Source organism: Bufo gargarizans, chromosome 10 (assembly GCF_014858855.1).
Source record: "Bufo gargarizans isolate SCDJY-AF-19 chromosome 10, ASM1485885v1, whole genome shotgun sequence".
Taxonomy (NCBI): domain Eukaryota; kingdom Metazoa; phylum Chordata; class Amphibia; order Anura; family Bufonidae; genus Bufo; species Bufo gargarizans.
In genome coordinates, this window is record NC_058089.1 from 74180418 (window position 1) to 74193901 (window position 13484).

The following is a 13484-nucleotide window of genomic DNA, read 5'->3' on the forward strand; positions in this document are numbered from 1 at the left end:
GGAGAAACCTGCAGCCACCTTCCAACCCAGCACAGAAGTAAGCGGAGAGGCAGAGGTACTGTAATATATAAAGCAAGTGTCAATACTGGAGGAAGATTTTATACACCAAGGATTCAAGCCAGCAATTAGGCATCTGGGCCTTGGGATCCAGCCAGCTAGTATAGCTGAGGGGATAGAGCAGCATTGTACTGCAAAGCATTAACTGTTTACCCTCCAAGTATCTTGCAAGATTTAAACCTGCCGTATTGTAAAGTGAACCTGCTGTGCGTTTGTGCTATAAAGGACTGCATCACCATCTACTGTAACTGCCTGTACAAAGTTGGACTGTTTTCCAAAGTAAAGCAACGTTTGGTTTACCATCTGTGTACTTTCTTAATCCTCCTATAAATCGGTGTGCCACCGTTACAGGCACTGGCGTCACGATTCTTAAAGGGACCTTACCTCAGGCACTCAAAATACCTGCAACATCCAGGGCACCTCACATACCATCAGGCCTGGTCCCTACATCCAGAGTGTGCCCCAGAGGAACTAGTGTCTACCCCTCCTTCACTGTCGCATGCCTGCCCAGGGTTCCCCTTTAAAAAGTGAGTAACCCTCGATTGCCCATAACTGTGACCTCACTATCGCTATACCCTGCAGGTCTGGCGTGCTGCACTTGTGTGCAGCAGCCTCTGTCATTGTGAATGACAGGAGGCTGCATAGTATTTCCTATGGAGCCCTTGCTTGTTAAAGGGCTCCATAGGAAAGTAGTAAAATCATCATAGACTCCGATGCAAGTACATTGATAATAGCAATTAAGTTGTTGATTGTTATAGTTCCCTATTGGAAAAATAAAAAAAAGTGTAAAAAAAATATAAAAGTTCAAATCACCCCCTTTCCACAAAATGAGAATAAAGAATGTCAAAAAATAAAAAGATACACATCATAGATGTTGCTGCATGTGTAAATGCCCATACTATCAGAATATAAAAGTATTAATCCCATATGAAAAGAGGCGAAATAAAAAAAAGTGTCAAAATGGGCGATTTTCCATTTTTGGTAGCTTTTACTCCCACCAAAAAATTAAAAAGTGATTAAAAAGCTGTATACGTTCCAGAATGGTATAACTGAAAAGTACAAAAAATTTTTTCAGGCATCAAAACACCAGGAAAATTATACATATGTGGTATCGCCGGATTCAAACTGACCTGGATGAATGAAGATCACAAGTCAGTTACACCGAATAATGAATGAATAAAAATCCACCACCTTTGGAGATTTTTTTCCCACTTCCCACTACATTCTATGCAATATTAAATGGTGGCGTTGGAAAGTAAAACTTGTCCCACAAAAGATAAGCCCTCATACGACTGAGAGCAGAGAAAGGCGGGGAGCAAAAAAAGAAAAACAAAGTAAAAAAAAACCTCTGGGTTAGAAAGGGTTAATGCCCCCCATTGGGGCCCTAGTATTTATAATACCCCAATAGTGTCCCTAGTATGTTTGATGACCCTCAGTACTTAATGTGCCCAGTCTGTATAATGGCCCCAGTAGTGCCCCTAGTATGTTTTATGTCCCCCAGTAGTGCCCCCAGTATTTATAATAATATACAAACCGGATTCCAAAAAAGTTGGGACACTATACAATTTGTGAATAAAAACTGAATGCAATGATGTGGAGGTGCCAACTTCTAATATTTTATTCAGAATAGAACATAAATCACGAAACAAAAGTTTAAACTGAGAAAATGTACCATTTTAAGGGAAAAATATGTTGAATCAGAATTTCATGGTGTCAACAAATCCCCAAAAAGTTGGGACACGGTCATTTTCACCACTGTGTGGCATCTCCCCTTCTTCTTACAACACTCAACAGACGTCTGGGGACCGAGGAGACCAGTTTCTCAAGTTTAGAAATAGGAATGCTCTCCCATTCTTGTCTAATACAGGCCTCTAACTGTTCAATCGTCTTGGGCCTTCTTTGTTGCACCTTCCTCTTTATGATGCGCCAAATGTTCTCTATAGGTGAAAGATCTGGACTGCAGACTGGCCATTTCAGTACCCGGATCCTTCTCCTACGCAGCCATGATGTTGTGATTGATGCAGAATGTGGTCTGACATTATCTTGTTGAAAAATGCAGGGTCTTCCCTGAAAAAGATGACGTCTGAATATATTTTTCTGCATTGATGGTGCCTTTCCAGACATGCAAGCTGCCCATGCCACACGCACTCATGCAACCCCATACCATCAGAGATGCAGGCTTCTGAACTGAGCGTTGATAACAACTTGGGTTGTCCTTGTCCTCTTTGGTCCGGATGACATGGCGTCCCAGATTTCCAAAAGAACTTCGAATCGTGACTCGTCTGACCACAGAACAGTCTTCCATTTTGCCACACTACATTTTAAATGATCCCTGGCCCAGTGAAAACGCCTGAGCTTGTGGATCTTGCTTAGAAATGGCTTCTTCTTTGCACTGTAGAGTTTCAGCTGGCAACGGCGGATGGCACTGTGGATTGTGTTCACTGACAATGGTTTCTGGAAGTATTCCTGAGCCCATTCTGTGATTTCCTTTACAGTAGCATTCCTGTTTGTGGTGCAGTGTCATTTAAGTGCCCGGAGATCACGGGCATCCAGTATGGTTTTAAGGCCTTGACCCTTACGCACAGAGATTGTTCCAGATTTTCTGAATCTTCGGATGATGTTATGCACAGTTGATGATGATAAATGCAAAGTCTTTGCAATTTTTCGCTGGTTAACACCTTTCTGATATTGCTCCACTATCTTTCTGCGCAACATTGTGGGAATTGGTGATCCTCTACCCATCTTGGCTTCTGAGAGACACTGCCACTCTGAGAAGCTCTTTTTATACCCAATCATGTTGCCAATTGACCTAATTAGTGTTAATTGGTCTTCCAGCTCTTCGTTATGCTCAAATTTACTTTTTCCAGCCTCTTATTGCTACTTGTCCCACCTTTTTGGGGATTTGTTGACACCGTGAAAATTTGAATCAACGTATTTTTCCTTTAAAATGATACATTTACTCGGATTAAACGTTTGATCTGTCATCTACGTTCTATTACAAATAAAATTTTGACATTTGCCATCTCCACATCATTGCATTCAGTTTTTATTCACAATTTGTTTAGTGTCCCAACTTTTTTGGAATCCGGTTTGTAGTTAATGTCACCCAATAGCGCTCTCAGTGTTTAGTGCCCAATATTTATAATGCCCCCAGTATTTATAATTACCCCCTTGTTGTTCCATCAGTACTTATAATGGCCCCAGTATATTTAATGTCCACCAGTAGTGTCCCCTATGTTATAATACCCACTATAGTGTCCCCAGCGTTTACAATGTCCCCTATCCTCTGCACTGTCCCTAGTAGTAACATTAGAAAAAAAAAAAGTTCCTCAGTCCCGCTCCATGCCACCATCTACAATACAGGCCTGAAACCTGTCAGGCAATGGCGTTGTCATGTCTGTCTGCATCGAGATGCAGGCGGACATGATGGTATCATCACACCGCCTAAGACCCAGCATGTCATGACTGACATTTGTGGGATGTTGTATGGGGATGAATAGTGGCTGAATCGGCAGGTGCATTTGTCAAAAAGTTAAACGCGCTTCTTGTTTTGGGGACCACCATGGTATTCACAGGTACAGTTCAAGAAAAATTATGTGAACCCTTTGGAATTATATGGATTTCTGCACAAATTGGTCATAAAATGTGATCTGATCTTCATCTAAGTCACAACAATAGACAATCACAGTCTGCTTAAACTAATAACACACAAAGAATTAAATGCTACCATGTTTTTATTGAACACACCAAGTAAACATTCACAGTGCGGGTGGAAAAAGTATGTGAACCCTTGGATTTAATAACTGGTTGAACCTCCTTTGGCAGCAATAACTTCAACTAAACGTTTTCTGTAGTTGCAGAGCAGACGTGCACAACGGTCAGGAGTAATTCTTGACCATTCCTCTTTACAGAACTGTTTCAGTTCAGCAATATTCTTGGGATGTCTAGTGTGAATCGCTTTATTAAGGTCAGGTCACAGCATCTCAATCGGGTTGAGGTCAGGACTCTGACTGGGCCACTCCAGAAGGAAGATTTTCTTCTGTTTAAGCCATTCTGTTGTTGATTTACTTCTATGCTTTGGGTCGTTGTCCTGTTGCAACACACATCTTCTGTTGAGCTTCAGCTGGTGGACAGATGGTCTTAAGTTCTCCTGCAAAATGTCTTGATGAACTTGGGAATTCATGCTTCCTTCGATGATAGCAATCCGTCCAGGCCCTGACGCAGCAAAGCAGCCTCAAACCATGATGCCCCCACCACCATACTTTACAGTTGGGATGAGGTTTTGATGTTGGTGTGCTGTGCCTCCCTTTCTCCACACAGTGTTGTGTGTTTCTTCCAAACAACTCAACTTTGGTTTCATCTGTCCACAGAATATTTTGCCAGTACTGCTGTGGAACATCCAGGTGCTCTTGTGCAAACTGTAAATGTGCAGCAATGTATTTTTTTGGACAGCAGTGGCTTCCACTGTGGTATCCTCCCATAAAAACCATTCTTTTTTAGTGTTTTACGTATCGTAGATTCGCTAACAGGGATGTTAGCATATGCCAGAGACTTTTGTAAGTCTTTAGCTGACACTCTAGGATTCTTCTTCACCTCATTGAGCAGTCTGCACTGTGCTCTTGCAGTCATCTTAACAGGAAAGCCACTCCTAGGGAGAGTAGCAGCAGTGCCAAACTTTCTCCATTTATAGACAGTTTGTCTTACCGTGGACTGATGAACAGCAAGGCTTTTGGAGATACCTTTATAAACCTTTCCAGCTTTATGCAAGTCGACAATTCTTAATTGTAGGTCTTATGAGAGCTCTTTTGTGTGAGGCATCATTCACATCAGGCAATGCTTCTTGTGAAAAGCAAACCCAGAACTGGTGTGTGTTTTTTATAGGGCAGCTGTAACCAACACCTCCAATCTCATCTCATTGACTGGACTCCAGTTGGCTGACACCTCACTCCAATTAGCTCTTGGAGATGTCATTAGTCTAGGGACTCACATACTTTTTCCACCTGCACTGTGAATGTTTACATGGTGTGTTCAATAAAAACAAGGTAACATTTAATTCTTTGTGTGTTATTAGTTTAAGCAGACAGTGATTGTCTATTGTTGTTGAAGATCAGATCACATTATATGACCAATTTGTGCAGAAATCCATATCATTCCAAAGGGTTCACATACTTTTTCTGGCAAATGTATCTACTGGTGCCTCTAATGGCCAGTCCAAGCCTGCCTCTTATTGGGATTCATGAACCTGGGTACAGATTACCTTTAATGGCTAAGTTGTAGGCAGGAAGAAAACCAGCTGTGCGTTTCTTCTATCATCTGTTTTTCCCACACAAATTTTCCTCTATGTCATGTGTTCACATTTTCAATATTACGGCACTTCAAGGTAACACTGATAACACTATTGCTACTCTTATCGCATGTTGACTTCTGTTTGATTGGCTGCTTGAGGGGATATAAACTGCACAAAACCTGTTCATGCTCACTTAATCACTATGGCATTTTTGTGGATTTTGTCCTGCCTTGCCCTGCTAGGGGGTACCTACGGTAGGTAGAGTCACGTTAGTATTATAGTATTTAATGGAGATCACTATTTCCTTACATTAAACCTATTATGCGCTTATTCCTCAGGTTGTGGTGTGCCAAGCATTAAGCCCATCATTTCTGGTTATGCCAGGGTTGTAAATGGTGAAAATGCAGTTTCTGGTTCATGGCCATGGCAGGTGTCTCTGCAGGTACAGGACTATGATTATATTACCTATAACGCTTACTAATTGTAATCTTCTCACTGAAAAGACCTTCAATATGCCCATAACTTGAGCTTAGATTAAAAGTTTTGCATATGCTGTAAAGCAGTATAGACTAAGGGGGTCATTTATCAAACTGGTGTAAAGTAGAACTGGCAAGTTGCCCATAGCAAACAATCAGATTCCACCCTTCATTTTCCAAAGGCGCTGTCAAAAATGAAAGGTGGAATCTACTTTTACAGTTCTACTTTACACCAATTTTATCATGACCTTTAAATGCCTTCAGTGCAATAACATATTAATGTGCAAATATTACATAATTGGTTATTGGTTAATTGAAAAGGGGTTTAAAAACATAGGGGGTCATTTATCATGCTGAAATACTCCTATATTAGGTGTTTTTCAGACGCCGATAGCGGCACAGCGGTTAGTTGAGCCATTATCTGCGACTTCGCCCCACTCACGCCAAGTCTAAAATTGTGGGTGTGGCGTGGGAAGGAGATGGGCAGGCGGGCATAGAAAAGGCCTAAATGTAAGACAGCTTCCTTGCTGTCTTACATTTAGAATGGATGCGCTAAAGTTATGGAGAGCCCTGCGCCTCTTTATAACTTTGGTGGATCCACTGCCAGTTTAGGCCTTTATTAAGACCGGCGTTTTAAAACGCCAGTATTAATAAATGTGCCCCAGAGTATACTGATGTAGCTATCACGGGGGCACCAATAAGCATGGGATTAGGAGAGTTAGGTTTAGCTGACATTAGCACATCGCTAATGTCAGCCAGTTTAATAGGGTTAATTCTGGTGACAGAAACCCTTTAAGACTTCCTGAATGCATTGTATGTACAGTAACATCAGATGTGCAATAGTCCCAAACTAGCAAACTTCACCTCCTTTAGGACTATTGGATGTTTTCTCCCTGAAGATCACTTGGAGTGTACTTTTTTCTTTTTACTATACTCTATATATACTAGTATTTTAGACATTTGGGGAATGAGAGTAAATAGTATATTTAGCTTGGTGGTAAAGCTTTACATTGATTTGATGGTTTGATATATCTACAGGACTACACTGGATTCCACTTCTGTGGTGGTTCTCTGATCAACAGTCTCTGGGTGGTCACTGCTGCCCACTGCGGTGTCACGTAAGCAATTCCTAAAACTATAAATGATTGTTTAGTGTAGCTCTTTTGAAAGAAGAGAAGACAGAATTGATAGATATATATGAGCTGTAACCCCCACAAGTTGTCAGAATTGATGCCAATAGTACCCTAGCGAGGTATTATGCCAGTCAGCATGCTATCTTTTAGCATCTATGTGTATGGTATATTTAAAAAATAGATTCTCACATAATGGAAACAATTGATGTGCATCAAAAATATCCATACATTCAAAAAGTGCAGTAGCAGCAGCATTTCCACAGTCAGCAAATTACAGGAACCGTTACTGTTTCGATGTCAGAAAGAATTTTCATTCTACAGTAATTTCCCTGTGTAAATGTCGATTGTTGGGTGAATTCTTACATGGGTATTATGACTATTCTATGCATAGTATGAATTGGTGTCCATGGACATCTTTGTAGATTTCATTAATGTTTACAATAAATCTTATTGAAGCAGCTAAAATAGTTGTACCTGTTTGATACACAGAACCTCCCACCGTGTAATTCTGGGTGAATTTGACCGTTCCTCCTCTGCTGAGGCTATTCAAACCAAGACCATTTCCAGGGTAAGCAGAAACATGGGAAGCATGTTCTTCAAGTTTGTCGACTTTTTCCTATAAATGACATTTTATAAATAGTATTTTTATGGCATATGTTATTTAACAGGTCTTCAGACACCCCAGCTACAACTCCTTTACCATTGCAAATGATATCACTCTCCTGAAGCTCACCAGTGCTGCTACATTCAACAGCCGGGTCTCCCCTGTGTGCGTTGCTGCTAGCGTTGATGTATTCAATGGAGGAGAGAGATGTGTTACTACTGGATGGGGCTATGTAAATGCTGCAAGTAAGAAAATGGAATATATGTTATTCTGTAGGAGTATGTAGGTTCACATATTGCATAATGTGCAACCTTTTCATACCAAGCAGAGTGCAGTAGAACATGACCTCGCTTTGTTCTCCAGAATTCTAGATAAATTATTGTCTATATAAAAGACACTAATTTAAGCTTTGTCTTTTAGCACAAACTACTCCAAGCAAACTGCAGCAGGTCGCTCTGCCTCTTCTGACCAACACAGACTGTCAGAGACACTGGGGATCCAAAATCCTTAGCACCATGGTCTGCGCTGGAGCATCTGGGGCCTCCTCCTGCATGGTATGACATGACATAATTCTATTGTCTTAATGGAAAGTATTTACATGTAAGGGACATCAATAACATTTAAACCAACTGTATTGCCGACACCTTTCTGTGCATTCCCAGACACGGTAACTGATGACATGCCTCAAGTATTTTCAGTTTCTTAGTAATTATTAAACTGCTAACATCAGTTCAACTCTAACGAACACTTCATTTACATTGAGCCATACATAAATGCTCTGACCATTCACATTATGTGAAAGAAAATGAGATTCATTAGACCAGGCCATCTTCTTCCATTGCTCCACAATCCAATTCTGATGCTCACATGGCTATTGTAAGCACTTTTGGTGGTATAAAGGGGTCAGAATGGATACTCTAGTTTCTGGATATAGCATTTGGGAGGTACTGTGACACCTTGCTATCATATAGTAGCTAGCATGAACGGTTTTCAGTAATTTGTGCTACAGTACTTTTGTTGCACTTTTGTGGGATCAGACCAGATGGGTTAGCATTTATTCCCTTTGAACATCAAGGAGCCTAGAATTGCTCCTTATACTGTATATCCCACTCTTTGACAATTCACTTAAGCAGACAGTGAAGTTAATGTTATGGCTGATTGTGGTGTTTGGGTCATGGATATACTGTATGAATTCAGGAAACAAATATAGCTATTGAATATGACTACCTGTGTTTGATAAATCTCTAAACATACTGCATTACCATAATCCATCTTGCTTGTGTGTGTATATATATATATATATATATATATATATATTCACACACACGTTATCTCCTGCAGTAAATGACAATGAAATGCAGGTATTGTATAAAATTCCTAGGCATTCTATAGAATGCCTAAAGTATTAAGGGAAACTATGAAATGACTGTGTTATTTCAGTCTTTTATATACTTTGCCTAGGCAATATATAGAATGACAAGCCATCTTTTAGGCAAAGTATTAAATGAAATGTAAACAAGTATTAACTATTTGCCTACAGTATATTGATGTGAATATGAACAAAAGCAATGCAAAATACTAATAAACTTCACTTCTCATAAAAAAGTGGAAGAATAGAACTTTGGGGCACATTTAATAAGACCAGAATTTTAGACGCCTGTCTTAATAAAGCCCTAAGCTGGCGGTGGCTCCACCAAAGTTATGAAGAGGCGCCTCTTCATAAGTTTCGCAGATCCTCGACCAGTTCTAAGCTGTCTTACATGTAGACCTTTTTTCTACGCCTGAAACAGGCGTTGAAAATGATGAATGAGATAATAAATATATAATAAATGACCCCTTTTGTTACTAATAAAACAAGAGAAATAGACTATTATTGTCTTCAATTGTTGCAACAAGAAAGTCTAGAAATGAAACGAAATGCAAAATAGGTTAGTAAAAGTTAATCAGAAAGTTATGTGTACCCCAAAATAGCACCATAAAAACGAAAACTTGTCCTGCAAAAACAAGCACTCATACAGCTACATAGACAGAAAAATAAAAAAAGTTATAGCTCTTGGAAGGTGACAATCAAAAAAAGAAGAAACATGCTTGGTCAGCAAGGCCCAAAATAGGCTAGTCACTTAGGGGTTAAGAAATGCAAATGTCGTCAATAAACTACACTGGTTCTTAGAAAATAGCAGAACAGAACTTTCTTCCTGAAAAACGAGAGAAACAGACCACCCTTGTGTTATGGCATTGTCACTGTAGGGGCTGATTTTATGGCGCTGTTGCTGTGCCACAACCTCCGGAAGGGAATATTTTATACAATGCATGAATACTTGTATCATTTTATGCAATGCTTGGTTTCATGCATTACCTGTAACATATACATACACATTTCTTTTCTTTTGATTTTCAGGGTGACTCTGGTGGACCTCTTGTATGCCAGAGAAATGGGGCTTGGACCTTGGCTGGCATTGTGTCCTGGGGAAGCTCTACCTGCTCTACCTCAAGTCCTGGAGTTTATGCTAGAGTTACAGCTCTCAGATCCTGGTTGGACCAGACTGTTGCAGCTAACTAAATACTTAAATATTACATATGTCCTGTTAATAAAATATATTTAATATCATATAACAGTTGGTTACTTTTTTAAATTGAAACTATCATGTTTTACCTCCAGACACCTTATTTTATTTAGCTATCAAAACCAATTAGCTAGCTTAAGACTCCTTAGGCATTCCCATGTCTGACCAGTACCATGCAAAAGGATAAGGCTACATTCACAAGACTGTATGTGTTTTGCGGTCCGCAAAATAATCGGATGACTTCCGTATGGCATCTTTTTTTTGGGCGGATCCATTGTAACAATGCTTTTCCTTGTCCACAAAACAGACAAGAATAGGACATGTTCTATTTTTTTTGCGGGACTATAGAACAGACGTACAGATGCGGATAGCAAACAGTGTGCTGACCGCATTTTTTGTGGACCCATTGAAATGAATGGGTCTGTATCCTATCCGCAAAAAAAAAAAAATGGAATGGACACGGAAACGAAAATAATAAATATAATTTTTTTTATCTGCAAGGTATTTGTGAGTGACACTCTGTAACAGTATGAGTGGTGGTCTAGCCAGTTGCCACAGTACAATCTGTGGGCCAGACACACACTGGCTTGCAAATGGGATTATATCACAGAAAAATAATAAAAAAATGTTTTTTATCTGCAAGGTATTGTGACACCCTGTATGAATAATCCCAGTTGCAAGCCAGTGTGTGTCTGGCCCACAGACTGTACTGTGGCAACTGTCTAGGCCACCACTCATACCGTTACAGGGTGTCACTCACAAATACCTTGCAGATAAAAAAAAATATTTTATTATTTTTCTGTGATATAATCCCAGTTGCAAGCCAGTGTGTGTCAGGCCCACACAGACTGTACTGTGCCCACTGCCCACCACTTATATAGGGTGCCACAGTTACCTTGCACGCATAGTACCACTTATCTAAAAAAAAAAATGACAGGCAGAGGCAGGCCACCCTGCAGGGGCCATCGTGGTTGTGGTGCTGTGATTTCCACTGACCCTGGAATAATGCCCAGTGTTCAGAGGCCACGTACCCTGAACCCCAAAAATTCGGAGAAAATAGTTGACTGGCTTACACAGGACACCCAATCTTCAACAGATTCCGCTAAGAACCTTGACACACCATCCTCCTCCAGCTCAGCTATGGTCACCTGCTCTCAAGTCACCACTCTCCCACCCACCACCACTACCACCACAGCCACCACAGCCGCTTCACTTGATCCCTCAGAGGAGTTATTTATCAGTTGGATGAAATTAGTGATGCGCAACCATTATTGCAAGAGGATGTAGATAACAGGGACTTGTCTCAGTCAGGCAGCATTACACACATGGACGTACAGTGTGATGATGATGATGATGTTGTACCCGCTGCTGCTTCCTTTGCTGGGGTGTCAGATACAAGTGAAGTGGTTGATGATGACGATGTGTCCGTGGATGCCACGTGGGTGACTGCTTGAAGAGAAGTAGAAGAGGGGGAAAGTTCAGAAGGGGAGACAGAGAGAAGGAGGAGACAAGTTGGAAGCAGGGGGAGGTCGTCGGAAGGAGCTAGTGGCACAGAAAGACAGCATGTATTGCACCCAGGGTCAGCCAGACAGCACGCCAATCAATGCATGCTGTTGCCACCACCAGAATGCCGTCATTGCAAAGCTCAGCAGTGTGTCTGCCTCTGATAACAGTTTTTTGTGTGTCTGCCTCTGATAACAGCAATGCCATTTGCAACCTGTGCCAAAAGAAACTGAGTCGTGGGAAGTCCAACACCCACCTGCTTTGCGAAGGCACATGATCTTACATCACAAACGCCAATGGGATCAACACATGAGTACAAGCAGCACACAAACTCAAAGCCACCATCCTCCTCCTGGTCCAGCATCTTCAGCCACGTCAACCACTGCTGTCCTCCTTGCCCCCTCTTAACCACCTGCCACTCCGCCTCTCACCTTCAGCAGTTCCATCTCATCTGCCCACAGTCAGGTGTCTGTAAAGGAAATGTTTGAGCGTAAGAAGTCAATGTCACAGAGTCACCCCCTTGCCCGGCGTCTGACAGCTGGCTTGACAGAACTCTTAGCCCGCCAGCTTTTACCATACCAGCTGGTGGAGTCTGAGGCCTTCGAAAAATTTGCCGCTATTGGGACACCACAGTGGAAGGTACCCAGACGAATTTTTTTTTCAAAAAAGGCAATCCCAAACCTCTACTCAGTGATTGAAAAGGAAGTCATGGCATCTCTGGCATACAGTGTTGGGGCAAGGGTCCATCTGACCACTGATACCTGGTCTGCAATCGGTATATCACCTACACTGCGTATTGGGTCAACTTGCTGACGGCTGCCAAGCATGGAATGTGATTTGCAGGCAGGCCTACTGCCACATCCTCTACTCCTCCTACTCCATCCTCTTCGATAAACTCCTCGGCTGAGTACTCTTCTTCTGCGGCGTCTGGCTGCACATCAACTGAATCCCCCCAGCTCCCCAGGGGCTATTCCACATCCCGGATACGACAGTGTCACGCTGTCTTGGGGTTGACTTGCCTGAAAGCAGAGAGCCACACCGGACCAGCACTCCTGTCCTCCCTGAATGCACAGGTGGATCAGTGGCTGACCCCGCACCAACTGGAGATCGGCAAAGTGGTGTGTGACAATGGAAGCAATTTGTTGGCGGCATTGAATTTGAGCAAGTTGTCACATGTGCTGTGCATGGCACATGTGTTGAATCTCATCGTACAACGCTTTGTGTCATAGTACACAGGCTTACAGGACGTCCTCAAGCAGACCAGGAAGGTGTGTGGCCATTTCAGGTGTTCCTACACGGCCATAGTGCACTTTTCAGACATTCAGCGGCGAAACATGCCAGTAAGGCGCTTGATTTGCGACAGCCCGACACGTTGGAATTCAACACTCCTAACGTTCGACCGCCTGCTCCAACAAGAAAAAGACGTCAACGAGTATTTGTATGACCGGGGTGCTAGGACAGCCTCTGTGGAGCTGGGAATTTTTTTGCCACGTTACTGGACACTCATGTGCAATGCCTGTAGGCTCATGCGTCCTTTTGAGGAGGTGACAAACCTAGTCAGTCGCACCGAAGCCACCATCAGTGACCTCATCCCATTTGTTTTCTTCCTGGAGCGTGCCCTGCGAAGAGTGCTGGATCAGGCTATAGATGAGCGTGAAGAGGAAGAGGAAGAGTTGTGGTCACCATCACCACCAGAAACAACCTTGTCATCATCGCTTGCCGGACCTGCGGCAAAGCTGCAAGAGGAGTATGAGGAAGAGGAGTCAGAGGAGGAATGTGGCTTTGAGGAGGAGGAAGACCAACCACAGCAGGCATCCCAGGGTGCTCGTTGTTGTCACCTATCTGGGACCCATGGTCTTG

At 42.1% G+C, this 13484-nt stretch overlaps 1 protein-coding gene across 1 annotated transcript; it reads left to right on the forward strand.

Moving 5' to 3' along the window:
- Positions 1–5546: 5546 nt before the first annotated feature.
- Positions 5547–10117, forward strand: LOC122920952 (chymotrypsinogen A-like). Its single transcript, XM_044270795.1, has 7 exons — positions 5547–5598; positions 5683–5786; positions 6859–6938; positions 7443–7521; positions 7622–7789; positions 7965–8111; positions 9956–10117. The coding sequence occupies exons 1-7, from the start codon at positions 5547–5549 to the stop codon at positions 10115–10117; spliced, it is 792 nt and encodes a 263-aa protein (XP_044126730.1).
- The last annotated feature ends 3367 nt before the right edge of the window (positions 10118–13484 follow it).

Excerpts from the sequence above, each read along its gene's own strand:
- LOC122920952 (XM_044270795.1), top strand. The coding sequence starts at position 5,547 with ATGGCATTTTTGTGGATTTTGTCCTGCCTTGCCCTGCTAGGGGGTACC. Across the intron at positions 7,522-7,621 it reads AAACCAAGACCATTTCCAGG|GTCTTCAGACACCCCAGCTA; the intron begins GTAAGCAGAAAC and ends GTTATTTAACAG. Across the intron at positions 7,790-7,964 it reads TTACTACTGGATGGGGCTAT|CTTTGTCTTTTAGCACAAAC; the intron begins GTAAATGCTGCA and ends CACTAATTTAAG.